Source organism: Cygnus atratus, chromosome 6 (assembly GCF_013377495.2).
Source record: "Cygnus atratus isolate AKBS03 ecotype Queensland, Australia chromosome 6, CAtr_DNAZoo_HiC_assembly, whole genome shotgun sequence".
NCBI lineage: Eukaryota > Metazoa > Chordata > Aves > Anseriformes > Anatidae > Cygnus > Cygnus atratus.
Genome location: NC_066367.1, coordinates 25,451,885 through 25,478,898, shown reverse-complemented (window position 1 = coordinate 25,478,898; position 27,014 = coordinate 25,451,885). Strand labels below are relative to the sequence as shown.

Genomic DNA, 27,014 nt, shown 5'->3' with positions numbered 1-27,014 from the left:
TTCCAATTAACAGAACATGTACTGCAAAGTACACTGTATATTCAGCCTAGTCTGGTGGCCAGAAGTATTCCATGAATTCTTGTCAACAGTTATTAAGAATCCGACTCCTGCCAGATAAGCTGAACAATCTCTCTTGCTGACTAAGGCAATATGTTATCCTACCGCTGTGCCATATGGCCCAGGGTGCTGAGACACAACGCGCCCTCCAGTGACACCTACGCCGGAGGAGTGGCTGCCACACTCGAGGGCAGGGTTTGCATTCAGAAGGACCTCAACCAACTGGAGGAATCGGCTAGCCAGAACCATGTGAAGTTCAACAACGGCACATACCAAGTCTGAAGCACCCCAGGCTGCAAGCGACCCCAGCTGGAGCTCAGGGCCAGCAGAAACAGAGCTACTGACCGTCTGGAAAGACCCCAGAGAAGGGAGTTACAGGACTGGAGCGCCTGATGTACACAGAGAGGCTGGGGCCACTGGGTCTGGTTAGCCTGGAGAAGAGAAGGCCATCAGGGTATGTAATTAGTCTCCCACTACCATGATCCTATGGAGAAGACAGAGCCGGACTTTTCTCAGAGACGCACAGAAAAAGGACAAGAGGCAACAGCCACAAGCTGCAACGAGGGAAATGCTGTTCAGAAACATGGAAAAAAATCATCGCAGTGGGACGGGCGCATCACTGCGGCAGGGGCTTAAAGGGGCTGTTCAGTCTCCAACCCTGATGGTTTTGAAAGCTCAACAAGACCCTGAGCAGCCTGATCTGATTTTGAAGCTTGCCCTGCTCTGAGCAGGAGTTTGGACTACAGACCGCTAGATGTTCCTTCCAACCCATTTTTTTCTGTGAGTCTACAACATAAGATCCAGTTCTGTACAATACTAAGCATTGCAACCTGTCTGACAGTCATACAGTTGCTTAAAGCTCTGTCAAGGGGCCAAAAGAATTCACTTGTTAGAACACTGACCTACCTAAATCTCAGCTGTGCTTTCAGTTGGTAGGTAACCAGGTTAAGTGTGATCAATTATTTGATTGCCTATATGTTACACTCAGATTGCAATAACAGACTGGCATATGAGGTTTGATTCTCCTCTCCCTTTCCTCAAAAATGCAAGATCCAACAGTGGTAGAGAAAGGGAAAAAAGGGCAGAAAACCTGATTTTCCAGGAACAATGAATGGAACTGCCACGTTTCATGTAAATAGTATCACTGATCTATGATACTATCATTTCTACAGTCAGCAGGCCAAATCTCACCAGTAATTCCTTCCTCGTCAAAACACATAGGGTTACTCATACAAGTAAAGGTTTGCAGGCATGCAAATTAGTTTGTAGTAAGGTGGTTAAAGTTCTAAATCATGTATTAAATTACTTCTATTGTACAAGTCTAACTTCATTTTCCAAGCTAGTCTCATGCAACAGAGATGCAGTAATGTAGGTATTCCAACTGAAGGAGTGATTAGCTGCTGGTACCTTCTAAAATGAGATTTGTAAGCCAGATCATTGGAAAGATCAGTGGTTTGTGTCCTGGCTGTCATGAGACCAGAGAGGTGGAATATTGGCAGAAGATTAGGTTTATTTTTGTATATGTGCTTGAAATATTTAGACAGACTAGGATAGAAATCAACTTGTAAGTTTATAAACCCTGATCCAGCAAAGCAAAAAAGTCACAAGCAACCCCACCTCCTGTGTTCAAGGAAGATAAATATCAAATTGAACAGTGGCCCAAAGTCCCATTAAAGTTCAAGGAACAGCAGTGGTTTTCAAGTACTTGCTTAAAGTTAGGCGTATGCTTAAATGCACTAATGACCAGGGGCATTTTTACATGAATATCCCTATATAACAGATAGCATTATATGTATGACATTATACCCACCAGATTTGTTAATATTGCAGGCATTGCTGCATCTCCTTGTTTCTGTATAGAAGCATACTGCAGACAGGTTTGATTTTGCCACAGGAAAAAAAAAAAAAGAGCATTCCAATATGAATCATCTGCCTGGGCCTGATTAAATAGAGAAGTTAGACACCAGTTTCTCTAGGGTCAGTTTGGGCTATAAACATTTATTCTCATGAAAAATGTATTTAGACCTTTAAAAGGCTTGGCCTGAAGTGTAACAACCCCTGTACAATCTGATTGAGACCAATATATAAGCAGCCAGACTAAGATGCAAGTGCCTTTCCCTCCCTCAGGAGCTTTATCCTTTACTGTTTGTGGGTTTACCTGTTAATGCTCATCATGGTTATAAGCTCTGACTCGAGAGCTCTCATTAATCACTGCCAAAAAACACTGCATCAGGTAAGCAAACATATCAGCTGCTGAGCTGAAGCAGCAGTACTCACTTCAAACTGTCATTTGCTCCTGACATAACACGGGAAAAAATTGTGCAACCGAAGTACCAATAATTTTTCACTGCATGATTCAAAACAAGCTTTGGAGATTGGTGCCACATTGCTACAAATGATGACACTGAGAGCTCATGAAGTTACAGTGATCAGCACTGAAGCACACATCCTCTACCTGACTGCGTGTCTTGCGTTATCCCCACTTAGAGTTACTCAGAGGTGTTCAGCTGATGAGCCTGGATAATGATGTTAGATTTGGATTCAGGTCTCAATATTGGGGGAGAGCTTGAAAGCTAGGTCAGAATAATCACATCCTTTGTCAGAGCCAGCTGTGAAGTACAGTAGAAGGTCATCATTTTACAAAAATTTGGGTTCACTTTAATCCAGATTTTCACGCATAATCTGGCCCTAATTCTTCCTCTGATTAGCAATAACCAGGCAAGACTTTGCATAGGCTTTCAGGCAATTAGCAGTTCAGTTCCCAGGCTGACAATTTTGCTGACTCTGAGAACACAGCAGTTGTCAAACTATAATCTCCCAAACCGCTGCTGTCACGGTGGTAAAGCATCTGTCGGTCTCAGAGATGTGATGTCTTGCTGCGGTTTGGAGCTCAGGTCAAGATTCACTGAAGATTCCCAAATGCTTTTTTTTTTTCCTTAACCAGCTAGACCCTGCAATAAAAGCATACTTCATCGATGTCTTTCTGTGTCTACTGTAAATCCAGCTGGGAGCAAATTTTCAGCCAATGATCAAAACAAAAAGGCAACAAAAAAATGGGAGGAGAGAACCAACATGCAGAGTGACCTGGAGAGAAAATTACGTGTCTGTGTGCAAGAGAAAAAGTGTGTGTAGTAACAAGTCTAAAGTCACGACATTCTGGTTAGAGAATGCTGAGTGATGGGCTGCCTCAAAGCAGACGAAGGAAGCTTGGTTTCCCATTTGCTTCCTAGAGTCAGTCCAATTTTGCTCAACTATTTTTCTGGCAGCTGCAACGTATGTTGGAAAAATAGTGAGAAAAGGATTGGGACACTGCAAGGAAAAACAGAATATAGAGAGATAAGAGGCACCAACTGTGTCAGGGCAATGTCTGAGAATCACTGAGTCCACACATCACTGGTTACACTTGCCATGTATTTTCAGCTGGAGATAGTATTATTCACAAGCAATGTTCAATCCGTTCAATAGTGGATCTTGCAGCAGCCGCTACTTTGCAGCCCAGAAATGGCTGCATTTCAGTGGTAGGCAAAGGGATGCCAATAGTTCCTAAGTGTTTGGGCAGTTCGCTGGGTGGAAAAGAGTTACAAGTTCATAAAGAAACACGTTTATAACTTATTATCTTTTACACAGATGTGTGCTTTATGGGGAAAAGCATGACACAACAAAGTCAACCTTCTCGTTAAGGCTCACACAGGAATTCCTTAAGGTCACAAGTGGTAGTCTGTGTACTTTGGGGACCCACATTCTACTGTTTAAACTGTGAATGGCATCAGGCCAGCTGGTACAAATGGCAGCTCTCTTTCCATGTTCACATGCTGTAACACTTGCATGGATTTTGTCTAAACTCATACGTGAGTTGTCATGGGATTCCACTCCCTGCTTGTTGTTTGCTGTGCTGATATACTGACACTTCCAGAGGCAATTTTTCACATCATCAGAAAGGTCCTAACAGTGGACTGGGTTCATAGGTACAAGCGACTACCTAAATGATGAAGGATTCCTGTCTTCTATGTATGCAAGATTAAAAAGGGAAGGCAGGGGAGAGAGAGAACAAAAGGCCATGCACAGGCAAAAGAGCATGAAACCTTAATTAATTTGTGGAAGTAATAACATTTTCCTCGGTTACTCCTATTTTCTGAAGGATAGAACCTCACTGATTGAAAGATGCTCAGGTCAGATATGCTCTCACTTGTCAGCAGCTAAGTTGCTGCAGCTCTTGTAAAAGCTAAAATCTTGTGAGCGTCACACACTGTTGTTTTTCAAGGCTACTCTCACTCAGCGTACAGTATAGGAATTGTCATATGTTGTAAAACTGGCAATCTATTCAGATCAGTATCCTCTCTAATGGTACCTTAGGAGGGCAGTGCAATAGTCTGCTAGGTATACTTTTTTAATCTACTTTAAATCTCAAATTATTCTCTTGAAATACTCAATTCTTCCCTGAAGCATACACTTTAGAGTATCTTTGAAATCTGTTGTAAATTGTGCCAATTGTGGACAGCCTTGCTATAGCATAACTGACCAAACCTTCTGGAATCTCTTTAAGTTCTTGGCCTCAGTGGCTTCCTGTGACAATATGTTACACAGCTGAAGCACACACTCAGTAAAAAATGCTTATTTTTATCAGACACTGTCTCTTTTGGAATGTCTTGATATTTCATTTCCTCTCTTTTCCAGTTACTGCAGTAGCACAGAGTCCACTGCCAGGGCTCTGAGTGCGCTCATAAGTCTAAATGGCTCTGACCAGCCCTTGGGGCCACAGCCCAGGACCCCACTCCAGGACCCCAGGGCCCTCAGTCCTTGCTGCAGCAGTACTGGTCTCCAGCTGCCCACAGCCTCACCCATGGGTCCCACCAAGCTGTGTCCCTGTCCCCAGGGTGCCACCCGGTGCCCAGGGCTGGGGTTTTCCCCATGGCGAGGCCACGTTCTGCTGCCTGAGGCAGCCCCTGGTCCCCAGAGAGCCACCAGCTCTTATGGCTCCTTGGCACGCATTCCTTGTGAAACAACACCACACAGTTTGCTTTTTCTTCCCCAAATCTTTTTCTGAAACTGACACTGAAACCTCCTGCAAATAATCTTCCCTCCCTTCCCCCGGCCAGCTGGGAGCCCACTCAGTGCTGACTGCGGCCCTCAGCTTGAGGTTTCTAGTGGCTGCTCTGCTGAGCAGGGACGATCCCCTCAGGACCCCAGACCTCAGGGGCTGTGTTCAGCACTGTCCCCCACCCAGCAGCACCCCAACATCTTTCTGTCCCTTCATGACTGATGAAAACACTTCTGTGTCTGGTGAGGGGTGCTGAAGACCTATCACCCTCAGAGGGGATGGTCTCAAGGTTTTTCCCCAAAACCCTGGAAACCCTTTCATGGGTGCACAAAATCAATTACACATTTAGATCTGGAGCTCCGAACACCACAATCTCCCTGTTGTCCCAAACATGACTGAAGCTGGTGGCTCCAGGCCTTACCTCCTTCTGGGTGACAGCCCCTGAAGAGCTCCTGATGTGGCAGCAGGACACAGCTCTGCCAGCCTCACTGATGGTCGCTCTCCCTTCTCCACCACCCAGCGCTGTCAAGGTGCCACGCCAAGTCCTGAGGGAAAGGGCAGGCCAGGTAGGCTCAGGGAAGATCATCCAAGTCACAGTTTTTGGTGGAAAAGGCATTAACACCCAACAGCCCAGCAGGCTGCATCCCACCGGGGGCAGACAACCACACTGCCTCAGGGAGGCCGGGCAGCCCTGCCAACACCACCTCCTGTGGGCATCTGTAGTGAATGTTGCTCATCCCCTTGTCAGTTGACACAGATAACTGCATCGCTACATTCTTCCCTTCAAAATTTAGCCATGTTTTGGCTAAAATGGTCAGAACCATCACCCAGGTAGAGGTGAGTGGGACTAGGCTCCCCATAGGTCGTCATTCAGGCAGAAAAGGTGCATCTTTTTCTCTCCAAGGCCTTGTTTTGGTCTCGAATGATGGCACAACGTGTCTTCCCCGAAGGTTATCACAATGCAAAAAGTTAAAAATAGATTTATTTTGCTCATGGAACAGACCCAGAGAGATGAGACGATTTTCACAGTCAGTCTCTCCTCAGTTGTGCACTAAAACCATAGCTACGAGCTCATCCTTTTTCTTTGGTGGCAGCTATCTAACTAAATGGGTTTTCTTCAGTCTAATCCAGTACATTGTGCTCTGTGTGGAGGTTGTCAGCTCACTGTAACTGCTCCGGAGCTGGGTTTTGTTCTGTTTTTAAATAACAGTGAAACAAATTCGTTTGTGAGCTCTGGATTAATACCCAGCATGGTTTTGGGCCAATGTACTTGAATACATTAATGAAATTTCGCTTTGTCCTTGGTGTCTTATCTTCAAGAATATTTTAAATTTACACTTCTTTCCTTTATCTTTACTGTGTTTCCCTAGCTTGTAAATACACATAATATGTCCTGGTTTTGTTTGTCTGTTGATTTTCTTTCTTAGGAGAACAGATAAATAATTAATTGGTGAATAACAGAAAGACTGCTGTTGGAATTATGCCAGATCTAAACTTGAGTCTTCTCGATTTCTTTGTAACGTATTGGGGAAAGAAAAATGAAACAAAGAAGTACGAACACATAAAGCATGTAATAAATTCTTCCTCAGAGTGAAGAGCGTTCAGGAAAACTCCTTCCTTTCCAAGAGCGTCTTTGGTTTGTTTGATATGGTATTGTTGTCAGGTACATTGGGGTCATTTTGAAAGGAGAATGTGACAAAACAATGTTGATTGTCTGATAATTAAATGTAGCTGTCTACAGCTGCCAGTCAGAATCAAGCCTGAAAATCTCATCAGCAGAAGCACAAAATTCCTGCCACCTAAACTGAAGGAGGAACTCTGTTACCTAGAAATGAGTAACAGGCTATTACAGTCTCTGCAGCCAGTCGTAAAAAGGAAACATTCAGTACAGTGCAATTATGCCATGCATCATAACCTCTCCGGTTATGTGCAGAGTAAATGTAGATTGATCATTATTAACATCCATTTTTTGGAAGAATCAGCCTAAGTACCTCACATAATAGAAAATAAACTCATTAGAAGATGATAACATGAAAACTGGAAGCCTAGGTTTCTTTGTCATTTTTAGCTAGGTCCTTCTGTTATTTCCTCTATTGTCTCATTGAGGATTCTTGGTTAGAGCTGCCTGGAAAATTGGCAGTTAAGAAGAGTTTCTTGGATAGAATATTCTGAAATGGCAGTGAAAAAGAAAAATATTTTGATTCCTAAACATATCTGCGTTGCCTCCTGGGAACTGTAGTGCAGGAGTTGCAAAACAGTATTCTGCATGGTAGGTTGGGTTCCTTGTCATGAATAAGTAGATCAACATGCCCTTCTCTTTCATTTTATTTGTAAAGGGAATTGGTGCGTCACGGCAGTGACATGGCCACAATGCACCCAGGGCGATTAGAAGAGTGTAAGACAATCATAGGACGTGTATGAAAGACTTTAGTAATGTTACAAAATTGTAATAGCTAGTGTTATGATTAGTTTCAGCTGCAGTTTTCCACAGAGAACAAGTACCACCAACCAGAAACATTTCTAATTAAACTAGTTCTGTTAAAAGCTCAGTTCTCCACCAAAAACAGGCTAGAACTGTACTTTTTCATCAGATTTGCTGCTGATAAATGGAGCAGGCACTGCTTCTGCCTGCTTCTTTCTCAGCCCCCTGTGGATCAGATTAAATGACAGGGGTTGTTCCCTCTAATTCTCATACATGAACTGCAATGCTGAGATGCATTTATGATCATGACCATGCATTCTAACAGAGATTGCTTCCCCAAAAGCTTAATGGAAAAGACCCTCTTAGAGAGAAAGGAAACAATTTTTCTCAGAAAAAGTCCAGAGGAGAAAACGATCTTCTCTAGATTCTGGAACAGTAGGTTAAGTATCATTTAGCAAGCACAGAGAAAAAGCCATGCCTGACTGCTCTCCTGACATGCAAATCCATGCTTAAATGGGCACTGTGAAGGGAGTGGGCTTTTGTGGGAGGCTGTTGCTTCTGGAGAATTCAGAGGAACTCAGTATATTGTGTTGGCGTCCCACGAAACTGGTATATTACTGAAAATGAAGCAACGATGATGAATCAAATTTTCTGGAAACAGCAATACAATAGAAGAAAGAAAAGTAATCCAGTAATTAGTATGCTAGCCGGTAGTTTTACAGACTTCAGTATCCTAATATACTGCAGCCTTCCTTCATCAGTCTCTTAAACCTAGATCCTCAGAGGGATCTAATCCTTATTGATGCTGATTTTAATAATACCAGAAATACTTTCAAATATCTCTGGGTCCAAAATTGGAATGCATCTTTTTATAATTTTAGATTAATATAATGCTTCTAGATTGTAAGCTCCCTGCATTGGTGTTGTATTAAATTTGATGGGATAGATGAATCAAAAGTGTGTTCATGACCAGTACTGAAAGGCTAAATAGGGTTCAGGATTTTGAATGCTGGGATTTCAATCTATCTAACATCATAGCAACAAGATCTGTGATCTTGGCCAACTCAGCAAAACCCTTGCTAAAGAAAAGCTAAAAAAAGGAAGATAGAATAGATATAGATGGGAAAGAAAAAAAATCCAGAAGGAAGAGCCACAAGTGCTTGTTCAGTTTTTAGCCAAAGCTGGCGAAAGTAATGAGTCAGCTAGGTCTTCCTCGCCAGCCTTTTTATTTAATGGCTCTTCTGAAGTGTCGAATAGCGGATCCCTCTATTGTTTTAACAATAAACAGATGTGAGGTTAATCTAGCACATTCTTTTCTAGTTTTGTTTCCTTCTTTCATATCACAAATGGTTTTAGTAGTACAATTAGGCTTTTTTGTTTGGATCAATCCAGGCCCTTTTGCTGCCTTTTATAAACAAATCATTGTTACCTTGGGCAATTTAGTGTATATGCCATAAGGAATAGCAATAATAATCTTTTTCATCTGTGTTTGTATAGCAGCTACCATAATAGAGCTATGCTCCATGATGATGTCTCTGCAGAGCTATCACAATGTAAATAATTAATAATAACAGTTGTTTAACACTTGAATGGGACTCTGTTGTTTGTAAACAAAGAACTTTTATTTCCTCTGCATTGCTTACTACACAAAACATAAAATGACTCCCAAGGAAGGAAGCTGTTTTCCTCACGCACTTGGAAAGGCACGGGAACTCAGCAACCCATCAAAAGTGATAGGTCAAATGGATTTTCAGATTATCTCAGTTTGAACACATTGTGTTATTAGTAATAAGGGTGAAGAAATCTGATATTTATGTTAACAAATTCATCTGTCAAAATGCCATTGTAAACCAAATAGGCAGTGTAGTAACATTGTCCAGTAAATCCATGTGTTATTATTTTGAGAAGAGAAAAACAATAAATAGATGTAAAAATAAGAAAATTTTAAAGGACATTTTATTACAGTATATAAATACAACTACAATAGCAAAACCATATCAGAAGTTACACAACATGCTTTGACCAAGAAACATTTGTTAACATTACAGAGAAATTGACTTATTTTGCTCTCTCATTATGCAATCTTGCTTGCACTTAAACAAGTATTGCAGTATTTAAGTATTAAAAAAACATATAACCAAAATATTTTGAATTAAATTGTTTTTTTTTTTAATTCCAGCAGATTTGAGAGTCATAGTTTTCCTTTACATAAGTCATACCATCCCTATTCTGGTACAGATGGCTGAGTATTTTGATTTATGTAACCTGAATATATCCATGTTCCTTATGAAGAAATTATGTTTATATATCAATAAGGATAAAATACTCACCCTAAGATTCTTACTTTAAACAGAAGATATTAAAATAAATCCTTTCCCACTTAAAAGTTTGGCATTTACGGGTACACAACCAAACAGATATTAATGTCACAGGTAAAAGCACAAACCCAAGAGATTGTGGTGAGGAAGAATACCTAGGTCACACATAGTTGAACATCCCTGCTTCTGTCTTTTTTTACCATCTCAAGACTGAATCAAGAGGGAATGGAAAGTACATATTACTGTCATGAAGCTGCATTACACGAGCAATAAATCAGATCAGAAAGCCTCTGTAATGAAGAGGATTCCTCTCCCAAAGAGAGTGCAACAGAATGCAAGACCTTATAGCTTATAGCTCTCATCTTGGGAAATTTTCTAGGAGTTATTTAGTAGTTTTTCATTTAGACAAATTAACTGAATTCAGGATTGCTCACGTTTCCCCCAGAGGAGGCTTTAAGTGTAAGCAATTCAAATAAATATCTGGGGTCCTCTGACTTCTGGGGGTCCTGAACACCTAGTCTATCAAATCCTCACCTACACAGAGTAGCTACAACCCAACCGTGCCCTGGTACTTATGGCATGTACTAGGTATGTAGCCTTCTTCCTCCGAGTGGCAAGTAGCTCACATGAACTGTGTGCAAAGCGAGATAAAAGCTCGCACATGGGAGATCTCATGCCTGTGGGAGGCAGAGGCTTGTGGCTCCTTGGCCTGGTATGGGTTGTATTGACAGTGCTGGGATCCACGTGTCTGGCTGACGACTTAGAGCAGGGTCTGGGAATTTGGCAACAGGAGGTTAAAAATGGGGAATATGGTTACTTTTTGTCACTGCAGTGGTAAGACTCCATTTCTAAGAGATGCTTAGGACCTTGCATTTTTTGCCTGTCCATAGCGACGTCTCAGACACGTGCCCTGTCATTGTTTCCCATGCTAGCTGCCCAGATCTACTGCTTTCATAAACTCAGAGAGCTATGGCACACTTCAAATCTGCAGCATTTTTCACTGTCAGCCTGTATTTCTTGGGTCACATTCGCTGCATCGGCTTGCACTTTTACTGCTACCATTTGCTGCTTGTCATTGACAAGCGCCTTCAGCAGGTGCTCAGTTTTTCTGCTGTACAACTGACAGAAGGGGAAAAAAATGTGGTCGTTCTGGCGATATTCCTTCTGCGGCACACGCGGGGAAATGAGCTTGAGGTGACCCTGTCAGCCTCCACTAAACCTCATTCTATTGCTTTTTACTAGTTCAGCTGGACAATGCCTTATTAGTGTCTCAGTGCTGTCCTCGTCTTATATTTCACAGACTCCAGTCTGCACAGAACTAGTTTTGGTTGCTGTTTTATTACCATGCTATCCTTCCTCTTATTTATATATATATATATTGTTTTTTTTTCTGGGTTGCTGCCAAGAAGCAACTTGTTTAAAAAATAAACCAAATCCAGATCCTGGCTTATGTCACCCTAATAACCTCAAATCCGTAGTCTTGTCTCTAGGGTCTAAAGCTCATGACACCAAGTTACTTCATAAAATGAAACTGGATTTGATGGCTCGTGGATTTTGCTCCAAAACCCCTGAAATTAACTAACTAGACTGCAGTTTCCTTCAGAAGTATCCTTTGAGCTATCCTGGAATCACTCTACGAGGTCTTATAGCTCCTGTGAAAAGAAAAATTCATTAAGTCTTGTAGCAGATTTCACCAGCAGTTCTCAAAACACTTCACTAGCAAGGAAAAGTATAATTGTCTCCATTTTATAGGTCCTTAACACATTTTTACACGATGTTTTTGAACACCTTCTTGTCTTGTCACTGTTCATTTCTTCCAAGATTGTTTTCTTAGAAAAACAGGTATCCATTACCATTTGAGCATTTTTTTTTTCTACAGTCCCCTTCCTCTTTCAGTGCACAGGATAGATGATGCTCAGTCCACGTGTAGCTCTTCATATTTTAATCTATCCTCCGTCTTGCATATATGCTTGCCTCCTTACGGTATGCTACTCAGACTTTGCCTTGATGGGAGTTACATTCATCACAGGGTCGTTTGCATGTCCCTTTTCACAAAAGAGATGGAGTGATTCATGCAGTTTGTTTTCCCAGTTATAGTAGCTTAAAAGAGGATGCCCTTTCGCTTGATAAAGGGGGAACTGAAACAAGGCAATATAAGGCTGAGTTCCCTATATTTGAGCATACTTTTTAACTAACTAAGACCTTTTATTTCAGAACAGTCAGCTGTACAGTGTAAGTACTCACTGCACTGCTCTGATGGAACTCAGTTTCTCTTAGGAGTGCTCAGCATTTCTGCAAATCTGATCAGATACCAAGCTGGATGCCAAGAAACAGAGATATCAACATTTAGGGGTGATGTGGAAAAAAATCATTTAAGCAGTTTGCCCAATGTTATAGAGATCATGTTTTATTAATGATAGGTCTGCCTTTTCCCTTCCAGTTATCTCCAGCCTTTAATTACAAGTCTCCCAACAATCGCAACAAACAGGTTAGGGAGTCTGTGGAAATAAAAAAGCGTAATTGTGTAATTAAAAACTCCACCTCACAAGCCATGCTTAAGAAAGCCAATACAGTTTTTCAAACATCCTTAATCTATCATTTCCCAACTTTTGAGCGAGCTACTTTGTTCCTTCTGCACTTAGAATTTGGGGGAAGAGGGGATCTGAAGTTGCAATTTCTTGCTCAGCCTTGGCCTCCCACAGACGTGTGCCAGTTCTCTCCTGATCCTGGGGGGTATTTCTCAGCCTAGAGGCACCCAGTTTCCCCCGTGCAAGAGGCTGATATTTCTGGCATAGGCTGGGGAAGCAGCCCAGCCGATCTGTGCAGCTGCAGGCTGGCCTGCTGGAGCTGTGGGAGATGGGGGCCCTGAGAACGCAGGCGCTTGCTTTTACACGTGTGCAAACGACAGCTTTGGTTTGCTTTTTTAATCTGAACTTAATTTGGGAAAATTGGGCAGTTCTTCACAGAGACTGCAAAGGGCATGACTCCACCATGAAGGCCAGATGCCTGCTCCAAGGGAGGAGGGAATTAGAGGCTTTCAGACTAAATAAAGGTGGTCAGGAGTTTCTAAGGCACCTCATCCACTAAGCCTAATGCTTAGAGATGGCTGAATAATTCTGGCAGAAGTTTCCCAAAATAATTAAACTTGGAGCAGATGCCCAGAATAGAAAATTTCTGCTCGAACTGTTGAATTTAATGAAGAGAATCATACCTGAAATAATTAGGTTGTATCAGAAACCTTTCAGTACCTGGTGTGGTTTCTGGGTCCACTCACCACAAGATAACCCTGCCAGCTGCTAGAAAGCTCCCGGTTTCTAAAGCCACTTTTGTCTATTTTTATGTGTGTAGCCGATGAAGCCAGAATATACAGAAACCAAAAACGCGACCAATGAGAAAATCATTGCAGGAGGAACTGAAAATCGTTATTATTTATGATGTTTACTGTATGTGCCTAACGACTGACCTACTAAGTAGGCCCTTGAGAAAGAGAGCAAGAGACAGTCTTTGGCTCAAAGACTTTATGGTCTGAGTAGCACGAAAGACACGAGATGGAGCAGTGGATATAATGCATAAGGATAGTGAACAAGGAGACAGCAGCAGAGGAACTTTTTTATCTACATCTTTCTTTGGAGGGAAGAGGCGAATATCTTATGTAGAGGTCAGCTAAGTGGAAAGAAATGTAATTGGGAAATGGATATTACAGGGAAAGACAGCCCAGGAGAGAAAAGAATAAGAGGATATCTGCGAGGCAGGAGTGGAAAAAATTGTGTAGGAGCAAGAGAGTTCGAGAAAGCCGCAAATGAAGACAGAGCCAAGACGCTATAGTGCAAAATCCAGACCGTCACCTGCGTGTGCAGAGATCCTGGCTTTGGCGACGTCCAGCTGGAGCCTTTGGCTGGCTCTCCTGCTCGGCTTTTTCCTGGGGGCACAGGGAAGCGAGGGGAGGAGAAGTCACCTGGAGATCCCCCTCCCTCTCCCGGGCCCCAGCGAACAGTGTTGTCTGCCTGTCCCGGGGCCATACCGCAATTCCAGAGTCTCCCGCTGAACCCCAGGAGGAGAAAATCATTTTTCAGCTTCAGCAAACAGCCGTGTGATAAGGCTTTTTGAGAGGGTAGGCATGTGGATACCCATGATAATAAAGGTGTAGGAAGGAATTTACCTGGCTGGCAGAGTTCCTGCTCAGTGTTGTTATAATTCTGCAAGGATTTCACTATTGTATTACAGTACCAAGAGCCACACAGAGGTGTTGCTAACTGTCTTAGTAAAATAAATATATCCTGAAAGGAAGATCTGGGAAAACAACTGAACCTTACTATGATCCTCTGCAGTAGGAACATCCATTTTCAACACAGACCCTACCAGAGGGTTTCACAGTGGAAACTGTCTGTAAATCTCACTGTTTCACAAACAGCAGCCGAGTAACCTCCTGTCACCAGGCTTATGAATATTTCAAGAGGAGAAAATGAGAAAAATAATACTTTATAGACTTATTAATGGTTGCCAGGGCCCTGGGACAGAGCTCTGAAACAGAATTTAGGTCTTCTAACTCCTGTTCTTAGCCTGCAAGAGAATCTTGTGGCTATAAGACCCACCTTAAACAATCTTTTCATTGCTACAGTGGAGGCAAGAAACAAGACTGTATAGAAATGACTGACACTGAGTCCCTGGCAATGTGGAAGTTGTGCTATGTGGACAACCAGCTGAAAAAGCAGGAGCAAATCTGCTTCCTGAACAACCTGTTTCATGGGCTGTTTGCTGTTGCTTTTTTCTCACTCTTCTCTATTGACATTTCAGTGATGTCCACTACTGCTCTCCTCTGCCTCACTTCCCTTAGCACTCTACCTTTTACATTTTCTGTTTCCTTCCTTTTTTGTTCAGCATTTTTTATCTCTGCCTCCTTTGTTTCCTTGTTTCTCAACTGTTTTCCTCCTTCCCTTACTGACTTTTCTCTCTGACAGCTGGGGCTTGAGCCAAAGCCTGCTGAAGTCAATCCATTACCTTCAAAGAGTTTAGGATCAAGGCTTTATTCCCACTTGCTTCCCTGCTTCTCCTCTTTTCACATGCGGCATTCTCAGTGGTGTTTCCCTACTAAAAGATAAGTTGCCGCAGTACGCAGGAAGGAAAGAGGTTTAGAGACAGAAAATCCTAAGGACCTAGTAAATTCCTTACTGAGTTGCTAAATTGCTACCCTGGCTGCACAACTGCAAAAAGCCAAAGGATTTGACAGAAAGTTGTTCTTTAATGTTAGCTTCATCACAACGCAGCTCTTTTCATATGACTGTGAGTGGTGGTCCTTGCAAAGACGAGGTCTGTCAGGAAGGAAATCCTTCTCATTAAAGTCTGCATTACTGCACATAGTAACTAGTGACTGCACAGTCGTACATTTAATTGCATCTGCTGATCTTGAGCTTACACAGGCAGTACTTTAATCACACAAACTAATACCAGGAAAGCTGAAAAATTGAGAAAAAAAACATATCGACTGGATAATGACTATGATTATATATAATGATATAAATTGCCACAAAGCATCTGTTTAATTTAATATATGCCACGTATACGTGTGCATGTGTGTATATACACGTATAGAAAAAGTAGATATAAAATATAGATACCTACATACTGAGAGGAAAAAGTACTGAATATGTATGTATTGCATATATTGGCTATATTCTCATAGGACAGATGTATGAAAAATATTTTAGTGGAACATTGTTTGCAGCAAATATACAATATATGGTGGTTGAATGCTAATACATTTTTTGTGTACGATATAGAGACAGATGCTCAGCTACTGTGGAAGGATGCAGCTCCATTGAAGACTGAGGCCACTAGTGCAAACACTATTTTGGTCAACCAAACAATATTTTGGTCATATATTTATAATCTTACCTTTATATTTAGACCTCTGTATGCATGAATATTTCATGTACTCAGACCAGAGGCATAATAACTCCACTCACACAAGAAGCCCCATCTACTTCTCCACTGCCACCCCTTGGTGTGAGGCTACCCCTGAGCAGCATGGCAGAATCAGTCTCGGTATGTGAACTTACAGAGTGAAGACAAACATTTTGCCAGCAGGATAAAGACCTATATTTTTCAAAAATAACCAGCTGGGTCCCTGCTACTGGGGTATGTAGGTGCCATCACAATCCAAGGCGTGTTAGCTAAGCTCCATTAATGCACCTATTTCTGTTTTACAGGTGGAGATGTCAGCCCCTGCTAGATCATATGAGATGTAAATCCTCATGCAGGAAACCTGTAGTTGTGCTATGAACTGAATTCAGATTCAGATCTCAGCTCTCTTCACAAGCTCATTGTTCGACCCTTTTCTGATGATGCATTCAAGGTAAAACAGCCTGCAAATATTTTATAAAGCTTCTGCAAATCACTAGAAAACCATCTCAACCGCAATACTTTGGAAACACTCAGTATTGCTGTAGTTACTGCACAACAGCTAGACTCCAATGGTTGTTTTAATCTTGTTTAAACTATTCTCTCAGCAGGTAACTGAGCGACATAAATTATCTACTACCTGCCAGCAAGGTGCCCATACTATAAAGGTTTTTATGCTACTCAGGAACACATTATATCCAGTTTTGGAAATTCAGTGAAAGAAATGACAGTGTTCTTAACAGTAGGTCCACTTAAACCTAAAGGGGCATGCAGACCTCAGAGTTAAAGAAAGCAATAAAAACTGTAAGGGAAAAATTCTAGGAAGAAAAGTTTGGAAAACATCTGTACACAACTTTTAACTGACTCCTGCAGTACCTACTGCTTTTTTTCCTCTCCTATATAAAGAGCATCTGTCTACCTGTGGTCCAGAAGTACTTTGATTCTAGACTGAAGGTAACAACAACAATAAAGTACAAAAGTAAAATTCCCATGAAAGCTCACAGCATGTGTATTTCTCCTTTGTGCTGTGCATGGTCTGTACAAAAAATGCACAGTCCTTCAGGACCTCAGAAATGTAAAGGGGTGTGATGCAGAAAATGGAAACACTGAGCGGTATGGTTGCATAGGGCATCCTTGCAGAGCATTAAGGCTAAGAGCCTTCAAACTAAACTCCATCCTGATTTGCCTTCATGCCATCCCCATTCACTGCAGAGAGTGAATCAGGTGAAAATCACAGACGTGTTACAGCAGAGTAACAGACAGCAGTCTCTGGAGACTCATGATGTATTTCCACCATTAACAAAACAGTGTTAAAAAGAGTTTATGCAAAAGTATGAAACTGGAATGTTCAGCCTAAGAAACAATCCTCTACATTACAGCTGCACCTTTGTGTCCCTCATTTTGGCGTGCTAATGATCTTTTGTGTAACTTGTTAGCTGATGTGACGGATACACTGCATCTGCAGCCCCGCTCCAGGTGCTGAGGAGGCAGGAGTGGAAAGCTGCCTTCAGGCTCTCCCCTCTGACAGCCATCAGCTAGAGGAAAGCGCTGTGCAGCTGTGCCTCTTCTCTGAGACCACTCCCATGCAAAGTCCTGCAAGGGCTAGTTCTGTCTCTTTTCCTTTTCATCATGTGCAGAAGAGCTGTAGGAAAGGTCGTGATGAGCCCAGGGCTTCAATACCATCAATCTGTTGATGGCAACCAGCTCGTATGTCTCTTTTCAGCTGATGCAATCAGTGCCATGACACAGATGTCACAAAAATTATAAGAGATAAGACCATAGATTAAAAACAGTTGGCTGAAGCTGAACTAAAGGAAGAGATGGTGCTGGAAGGAAGGAGGAGACCTTGATGCAGTTAAGGCAGGGAGGGAATTGTCCTTTCCTTTTGGGTGCTGTGTGGTTTGGGGTCCCAGTGTAGAATACTGGATTGCCCCTGGATTCAGTTTGGCTTGCAAAGTGCTTGTGTCTTTTTCTGTCTGCTCTACTGTCATTTTCTTGTGTGGTAAAGGTGACTCATTTTACCTTTTGTGAGAAACTGCCAGAGACTTGCTCAGGTTAAAATGAGAACAAAGAGTAAAGCTTGTCAAATAAAGGAGCAACATATAGGAAATACAGAAGGTGTAATTCCTTACAGACAAACTTACTGTCAGTCCAGTTTTGTATTTTATCCTTGGTAAAATAGACATTTGAATATAGACAGACAAGTAAGGATTAGCAGTCCCAAGACAGACTTTGGAAACGAACCTCATCTGAAACTGTCTGGTTTTATAGCCCTGGGCAAATCACATAATCTCTGCTACTGTTTTCTGATCTATAATCCAAGGGCAGTAATTCTCTCTTGCCTCTCAGTGGTGAATAAATGGGTGCTCTGACACCCATTTATTTGAGGTGCCCTATACAAATACTATAATCATGAAGAAGCAAGTGGAATATGATATTAATGCCAAATAGATACAAGGTAAAACTTGGCGTGCTGGATAGTGGCACACTCGGATACCACTGTAACAAGTTCATTAGTAATGCACAACCGGATTGATTAAGTAGTTGGCACTGGCAAGCCCAGTCCAGACCTGATACTTGATATATTATTTTGACCTGAGACAAATGCTCAATGATTTTGTCTTTTAAGTTCAGGCAATGCCTGTCATGTCAACACAAAATATCGAGCTGAATTGAAAGAAAGAAGCTGTAGTTGTCACAAAGATACCCTCTTTATTTTCTTCTCTATATAAGAATTGTGGCTTTCCAAACTGGACTTTTTTTTTCTTTTTGTATAATCTTTCAGAAAATCCACCACACTGAGGTTACTTTTGCATTGCCTGGTACTGGTAACTGTGATGTGAAGCGTCAGAAGATATAACAGTTTCCTACACAAAGGAGTCACAGGAGGATTCAGTCTTTGAGGACCTGGATATCCAACTGAGATTAGAGGTCCGGATGAGTCAGGGTAGTTGTGTGCAGAAGCCTTTCAGCTCGGGGCTAGTGATCTGGAGGTGAGCAGCGTCTGGAAGAGGTGGCCTGTTCCTGGAAGGTTTGATCACTTGTTTGAAATGGGCTTCAACTGGGAATCCAAAGCCTCTTGCTGGTAGGCTGATTATTTTATTGTTTTGGGTCCTTCCACTGTAGATGAAGAGATTCCTGCCTTTCCTTTCCTCTCCTAAGTCTTTCTCTGGCTGTGCATCCTTCCTCATCCCAACCTCCTGACGGTTCCTGCGCTGCCCTGCTCAGGCATTCACCAGCATTTTTAGGTGAAGCTAAGGATTGCCAGCCCCATTTGGAGGCAGGCTAACCGAGGCCTTCCGCAAACGGGAAGCGAGGTGTAGCACTGTGAAATGGTTTGCTAAAGGTTAGCCAGCTGTGACTGAGGAAAGCGTGCACTGTTTCCACCGCAAAAGATGTCACAAAAGTGTAAACGCTCATAGTAATAACTTTCTCGATGTGTATTTCTGCTTTGCAAAATTACATCTCCACCAGGGGACTTGTTAATGTCAACGGTGTTCAGTTTTCATGATCACCGCTTGAAGTGATCAGTCAGCTGTATGGATCTACAAATTGCTCCCTTGAAGCCAGCCTCTTGGTGTAATGCCCAGGCGACAGCCAGCCGCAAGGATCAGACTCAAAAAGACGCCTTTGATTTCTCTTTGATGTTTCTGAGCCAAGGAAGAATTTCACGCGGCCACTGGGCTGTAGGTGAGGATCCCGCCTGGTTGTGGGAAGCCAGTTGTAACACCTCTGACCCGCCTTGGTGCTCAGATTACTGGAGGACAGCCGGGATATCGTGGCGAGGCAGAGCGGGGACGCTGCGTGTGCCGAACGGGGGCATGGGCTGAGTTGTTGGCCTGGATGCAGCCAGCCAGTGCCGTTATAACGGAGGTCACACAGACCGATCCAGGTCAGAGTCGCTGTGTTTATTACCGATCCAGGTCAGGCTCCCTGCATTTATTCCCCTGCAGTTTAGCACTGTTGGACCGCAGGGCTCTCCTATAGATTTTAAGGGTGAGAGGACCACAGGACTCTCCTTCAGGATTTAAGGTGTGAGAGGAAGGCAGGACTCTCCCTTAGCATTTAAGACGTGAGGACCACAGGGCTCTCCTTTAGGATTTAAGGTGTGAGAGGACTGCAGGGCTCTCCTTTTAGGATTTAAGACATGTGAGGACCGGAGGGCTCTCCTTTAGGTTTTAAAGGGTGAGAGGACCACAGGACTCTCCTTTAGGATTTAAGGTGTGAGAGGAAGGCAGGACTCTCCCTTAAGATTTAAGACACGTGAGGACCACAGGGCTCTCCTGTAGGATTTAAGACGTGAGAGGATTGAAGGGCTCTCCTTTAGGATTTAAGATGTGAGGACAGGAGGGCTCTCCTTTTAGGATTTAAGACATGTGAGGACCGCAGGGCTCTCCTTTAGGATTTAAGACGTGTGAGGACCGGAGGGCTCTCCTGTAGGATTTAAGACATGTGAGGACCACAGGACTCTCCTTCAGGATTTAACACTCACAAGCGGGCACAGCTGAGGAGGAGGAAACCAGGTCCTCATTCCTTAGCCCCTCTTCCACTTAACTCTTGTCCCCCTCTCTTTATTTTCCGTGCCCTCGTCCCCCTCTCCTCACAACCCGCCCCCTCTCCCCAGACTCCCCCCCCCCAGCAGGAGTTCCAGAAGCCCCTCAGCGCCGACCTGGCAGCGCCCGGGCGCCGCGCCTACAACCCCCAGCATGCCCCGGGGGCGGCGGGGCGGGGCGGCAGGAGCGCGCGCGCGCGCGGCCAGACGTGGCAGCAGCCGCATCCCGCAGCGGCGGGGGCTCGGCGATGGCTGCGGCGGGGCTGGGCGCGGGGGCTGCGCGCCGCGGGCGGCTCCCGCTGCTGGGGCTGGGGCTGCTGCTGCTGCTGGGCATGGCGGTGAGTGACGGGACTGGACGGGACGGGGCGGCACGGGGCTAGGACGCGGGGGCGTCCCCGTGCCCCGCGGCGGGAGGAGTTGGGCGAAGTTGGGAGCGGGACGGGGCCGCCGGGGTGCATCGCCCTGCTGCGCCTCGCCTCGCCTCCTCCCCTTCCCCTCGTCGCCCTCCTTCCCTCCCCTTCTCCCCGTTTCCCTCCTCTCCCCGCAGCCCGAGGGCAGCAGCCGCCCAGCGTGCGGCTCCCGCAGCCCGGCTGCTGCGAGGGGGGCTCCGGGTGCGGGGCCGCGGGGGCTGCCGGCCGTGCCGAACTTGTCCTGGTCGCCTCCTGGTCGCCCTCTGGTCGCCCCCCTTAGCCCGAGCGGTGCTGCCTCTCTGGCTTCGGGGCGTGAGCTACAGCTCGTCCTTCTGCCTGGGCGAATAGGGTTAATAATTAATGAGCAATTACCGGAATTCTCTTAGCACGCAAGGTCTGAAATGCACGACCTAGGAGCGCTCATCTCTCGCCGGCACAGCCCCAGCGTGGCATCGGTGATTGTCCCCTGCTTGCCGCGGGACGGGGAGCCCCCGGTACCCTTCCTCTGGGGCTCGGCAGGAGGCTGGAGAAATGCTGTGTGTGCTGCACGGCATCTGCCTCCTTCTGAGCCCACTCTGACAGCACAGACAGAGCCCTCTCTAATTTATTTATTGAGTTAAAGTGAAACTGAGGGCAGGGCGAGCTCTTCCTGAAATGCTGGAGAGGTCTTGGAGTGCCTTTTCCCAGCCCACCTGCCTGTGCCTCCTCTCCGATGCGCCCGGTACTCGGCTCAGCGGTCCTTGTGGCAGCGTGCTGCCTGCGCTGGGCATGTGCTGTGCACCAAGTGGACTGAATTTCCCTCCTTTTAGAGACATAAATGTGGGGAGTTATGTGTAACGTTTCCTTCCGCGTCCGCTGAGACCGTAGGACTTTCATTTACTGTAATATTCATTTTATGTTAATGCAAGTGTTTTGCTGTGAGTTCTCCTTGTAGGTGAAGAGATCTTTTTTTTCCAGGTGAAATAAGGCTTCCCTCCTGTGAATATGTTGCTTCTAGCTATTCTAGTTACCCTTCTTTGGACCTTTTGTATTGCGGACCTGTTGCCTTTGAGACGAGCAGAGTAGGCTTGCAATTGTCAGTGAAATTATATGATGCCATTATAATTTATCCACATTATTCTCTCTTCCCCTTCTTAACTTGCCTGAGCATTTTATTTGCTCTGTGATGCTGCATGCTGAGCAGATGTCTTCATTGAGCTGTTGATTCAGCTAATTCTTTCCCCTTTGCTGTGTACAAGTAGTTTAAATTATTTCTTCCAATTTGCATTATCTTGCACTTGAAGGTGTGATTTTTCATCTTGAAATATGTAACTCTCTCTATGCCAGGATTAAAAAAAAACTAGCCTACAGCTGTGACATTGCAAAACCTGCTTTTAATTTTTTCTTGAGTCAATGTTTGCAAAGGCAGTGAGGCTGCTTAAATCAGGATGTTCTCGGTGTGCAAAGTTGAAGTGCAGGTAGTGCTGGCTGCTTGGTGGGACAGAGGTTAATGAGAACATTGTCTTTCTTTGTAGCCCTGCCCTTCTTGATGTTTACAGTTTAGGTTGACACAGCTAGTTCTTTATGTACCCAAATATGATTTATTTTTTTTTCTTTCTTCTGGAAGTGTTGAGTGCCAGCAGCGCACCTGGGATAGCGGCTAGAGCTCTGCATGCTTGGTGCTCCTAAAATACAGGGGTCATTTTTAAAACAGGACCCAAAATTTGAGACAGCTTCCGAGAATTGAAGTCCTTATCTCTGTGAGACTTCCTGCGTTTGTCGAAGTAAAGTTGCAAAGCTGGATGAACAAAATGCTGCAAGGTTTTCCAAGGGAAGATGCTCAGTTATCTTCTGCATCGCTGCAAATCTGTGGTGCACGAGGAAGGACTTGTGGCCACCTCCGCCTGCCGTGAAGGTTTTTTTTCTTAAATGACTTGGAGGGTCATAGGGAAATTGTGGTCTCACTTCAGAGAGAGTTCCCTATTTCGGTCTGTCGAGTGGTTGACTAAATCCCATGCTTGAAGGGCTGAACATGCTGTTGGAGGCGCTGGGAAGGAGTTTGCTTCAATGAGGGGGATTTGTATTCCTCCAAAGTGTCAGGTGCTGTGTCCTCTCCCTACCAGAGGCCAGCCGCTGCTTCCAGCAGGACTGCACATCTGGGATACGTTTGCTGTGCAAGCACCGCCTGAATGTTATCTCAGGCCGACGTGGCAAAGATCAGTTAGTGCTCTGCGTGGTGGTGTGAGAGCAGAGAAACTGAGTCAAGAGAACTTGGCCAAGTTACAGCCTTCAGGAAGCACGAGGCTGCTCGCCCTGGTGCCATTCAAGCGCGGTGCTTTCAAAGAAAGCTTTTAAGGCAACGTGCCAGGCTTCCTGAGCCTGAAATCTGAACAGGTCCCAGGTAATGTCGCTGCTGTGCCCCAGAGAGCAGGGGCATGGACCTGTGCATCCAGGCAGGTGGAGGGGCTGAATATGGCTCACTCTGTTGCAGGTAGCCCTGCTGTGTCTGCGGTGGCCTCAGTGGTGGCTTTGCTTCAGGTGGGTTTGCAGGCAGGCTGCAGGGTGCTTCTCTGCTTCTCTTTTTGATGTTGTGGCCCTTGGGCTTGAGTTGAGGAGTGCCTCTTCGTTCACTGTTACTGTTTGTACTGCAGGTGGTGCTTTGGGAAGTGCCTCGCTGCACTTGGAGCAATGGCATTGCAGAGAGAAATCCCTTACTGTCCTCTATTCCTGCTTTGTCTGCTTCTTCTTTAAATATAGATTTTATAAAACTTGTGGCATGGGCTGTGCTCCATCTCCTCAGATGCCCTACCCAACGCAAACCTTGGCTTTCAGGGCTGGTTTTGTTACACAGCTCCGTACCTTTTGGATTGGCATTTTGAATCCATGGGCATTGGTGCCGAAACTCCCGTTCCCTTTAGAAGGATTGGGACATTGCTGCAAGCACGGCATGGACACCAGCAGTGATGTTTCTGCTGAGGGCTGTTGGCACTTGGCCACGAACGCTGTTTGTTCTGTTGTTGACCGTTTCTTTTGCTTTTCAGCGACGTGGTTCCTTGAGTTCCCCCGTTTCAGTAAAATGGGGGTACTGAGACTAACCTTTCTTCAAAGCTGCTTTTGGAGGTCTGTGAATGGAAAAACTCAATGCAGGTTGGAACCAAAAGGAGAACCTAACGTTGCCTTAAATTCCTTGGTGGAGATGGGGTTGCTCTGGAAGTAAGGTACGGATTACTTTGATCCTGCCACCATTTTGAGCTTGTGAATCACAGGAAATGGTGATAGCAAAGCAGGTCTTAAATTTTGGCGCTTTGCTAGCTGGGAGTAGCAGGTAGCATTCATGGAGAGCGCTGAGCCTTGTGTGCTTGCAGAACGAAAATAAGAGGTAATCTCTTTTTGCGTCTGCCATGGGTCCTGCCTGCTTGGGTGCATAGTCCTGTAGCATATTTGCTGAGTGGTTGCGGATAGCCTCCTTCTCTCCACCTCTTCATTTTTTGGGGGACGGAATACCATGTGCGTGTGGTTGTGCACAGCACTAGGATCGTCGGCTTGCTCAGACGCTGCCTTTGTTTTGTCTCTTGCAGATCTCTTCTTTTGCTCCAGCTGTTTAAATTAAGCTTATTCGCCTCTCACCTGGCAGAAAAATGTGAGGATTAATTAGTTAATATTTGTGCAATGCTTTGAAGATAATGAATGCCTTATGAAGTGCTAAGGATTTTCACGTGCCATTTTTTGCCCTCTCTTCGTTAAGTCCCATAAATAGTGGCTTTGTCTTCCTTTTATAGCATCTTCTACCTGCTTCTTGTGCTAGGTGATAGTTCTCTAAACTTCTTCAAAATCCAATTTTTAGTGGGGGATTATAGCATATGCTTTCCTCGTGCCCTTAGTTTCTGAAGTTATCTAAATGTGCTTGTTCAGAAGTGACACCTGAAATACTTTTTTATCAACAGCTTGTTTAATATATATTGCAGCATCGCCTGGCTTGAAGGGAGAGAGTGAGCTTTGTGTTCATAATAAGGAGAAAGTTCTTTGTCAGCATTAGTAATTGACCCTATTACAGTCAGTTGTTAATTAGCAAACAGTTGCACGGTTTTTCCTTCACTAAGCATTTGGAAACCAGAGATAAACCATACAATTAATTGGCTACGTGGAGCTTTGCAACAACATTTAATACAGACTATTATGCCTGTAGCTTATGTTCCTTAAAACCCAGTGTTTAAGAACAATATGAGCAGTAGAGACTAGTCAAATCTTGACGTCGCCATGGTATTTTTGCTATCTTCTATATTTGGAAAGTGAACATAGCAAGTACCACGTTAAGTTGAATGCCTTATTTGTTGCATTCTTCAGTCTAAGTTTAAAGAATATGAGGACACTGTGTCAGGATTTTAATTTGCCTTCCTTCGTGAGCAGAAGATAAGACACTTGTCTCTTTCAGACATGACCCACCACAGTAAAACGTCAGCAGCTCTTGTTTTTTTTATTCCTTGTATGGCTTGAGGTGAGAATTAATTGATCTGGATTATATACAGAATAAGAATGTGCCCTTCTGTGGAGCTCAAGGGGAAATAAACAGAAAAGGAACAGAAGTGTCCAGTGGGACTGTCTGCAGAAGTGAATCCGTCAGGCAAGGACGTGGTTCCTGAGTGCTGTCAGTCACCTCATGCAGAAGTTCTCGGTCTTCTGGCAGCTTGTGTTGGCTGGAGCGTTCCTCTGAGCGGCTTTTCGGACCCATCGCAGGTGATGTCCGGTGGCCTCTGTGCTGGCGGCCATCAACACGCCGCAGTATGGGAACCCTGGTGGTTGTCCTTAGGAAAAGATTGTGGTGTGGTCCCAGTGGGATTGTAGGGGCTTCAGGTATGACCGCTGAAATCGGGGGGCAAAGCGTGTCCCTTTCTCTTGCCCTTCCTTCAAATAATCAATTCGTAGCAGGCTTCCTCGAGGTACCTTTGGGTAAAAGAGAGAACCCTGTCTCCCCTCATCTGGTTTGATTAAAATTTTTTTACAGCTATTTTAGATATTAATCATGAATGAAATCAGGGGACTGTCCTGCTTATCACTATCCATCCTGGAAGACATTTGTTACAAATGGCTCAGTGATCACAGCAGCACAGCCCTGAATGTAAATAGCAGAGGAGGGAGGGCTTGAGTGAAAAGCAAGCAATTATTGCACAAGGTCAAGAGCGGTTTGTATGATGAAAAAGGAAGATAAAACATCTGCAGTCAAATGGTGATTCTTGTAAATATGAGAGCTTTGGATTTGAACATCGTGTATTTTAAGCTAGAACAAACTGGGGGGAAGGGAGCAACACATCTGTTCTTCTATTGCTCTCACCTGGAGATAACTTGGAGCTGTTATGTTCAGTACGAGCCCTCTACCTGCACCCTAGGACCTGCTGTGTCGCTGCCTTGTCTGTGGGTTTACAGAGTGGCACCACTGCAGGACAGGGATGTGCCTTCGAACCCACCCTCAGGTGAAGTGCCTGTCCTGCTACAGGCTTTGTTCTGGGAACTGAGATGGGAAGGACAGGTGAGGTCTGGTCTTGTTCTTGGGGTTTCTTATCTTTTTTTTCCCCCACCACATTTTAATGTAGCAGGCAAGACATCTTTTTCGAGTGTGAAACGTTCCTTCCCCCTCCAGAGAAATGAACTATGAAATTAAATTTTGTGATCTCCGTTACTGCTTGGAATTCTGCGGCAGGTCTGGTCTTCAGCTAAATTCCCATAAACTGCCTTGTCAGACACAATCTGTTTCATATGCACAGGGTCACTCATTGACCATATTTATGGTGGGTTGAATGCTGTTGTCCCAAAATGAGAATGACATTAGTGGGCGACTAAGCTAAGGCAGAAATCAAAGTCAATATGTTGCTGGAAAATGGGCGTTTGAAATTGTGCTTGAGTGTAAGACCCTGCTCCTGCCAAGCAGCAGTTGCGCTGGAATTGGTGTTCACATCAGTCCTAGCTCTTCTTGATAAGCAGCCTGCAAACTGTCTACCTAATTATACATGCAAGTGTTAGTGTAGTTGAATGTTGACATATGGATTCAGGCACTGAAGCACTGTTTCAGCCACGTATCTATTTGTAATTTTTATGCATAATTTGTGTCCAGGGAAGTACATATTTCATGCATTTGAGCTGGAAATAAGAGAATAGGAAATAGTTTTTCTGTCCAGTATACAGTGCTACTCCTCTGATAGTTACTTCGTACTTAACTATGATTTGTATTTTCTTGTTTTTAAAACTGTGTTTTCATTGCTGTTGATAAAAACTTCTCCTCCAGGTGTGCTGCTTGTCCTTAGCAAGAGACCATGCCGTTGTGAAGCTTTTGTGGGGAGCAAGGCAT

General features: G+C 44.2%; 1 protein-coding gene across 1 annotated transcript in view; it reads left to right on the top strand.

The window, feature by feature from the left end:
• The first annotated feature begins 20,468 nt into the window (after positions 1-20,468).
• Positions 20,469-27,014, top strand: part of PDIA5 (protein disulfide isomerase family A member 5) — a 100,489-nt gene continuing 93,943 nt past the window's right edge. The window contains exon 1 of the mRNA XM_035536920.2: positions 20,469-20,623. Coding sequence (XP_035392813.1) covers positions 20,534-20,623 — 90 coding nt within the window. The 5' untranslated portion in view covers positions 20,469-20,533. The remainder of the gene's footprint in view (positions 20,624-27,014) is intronic.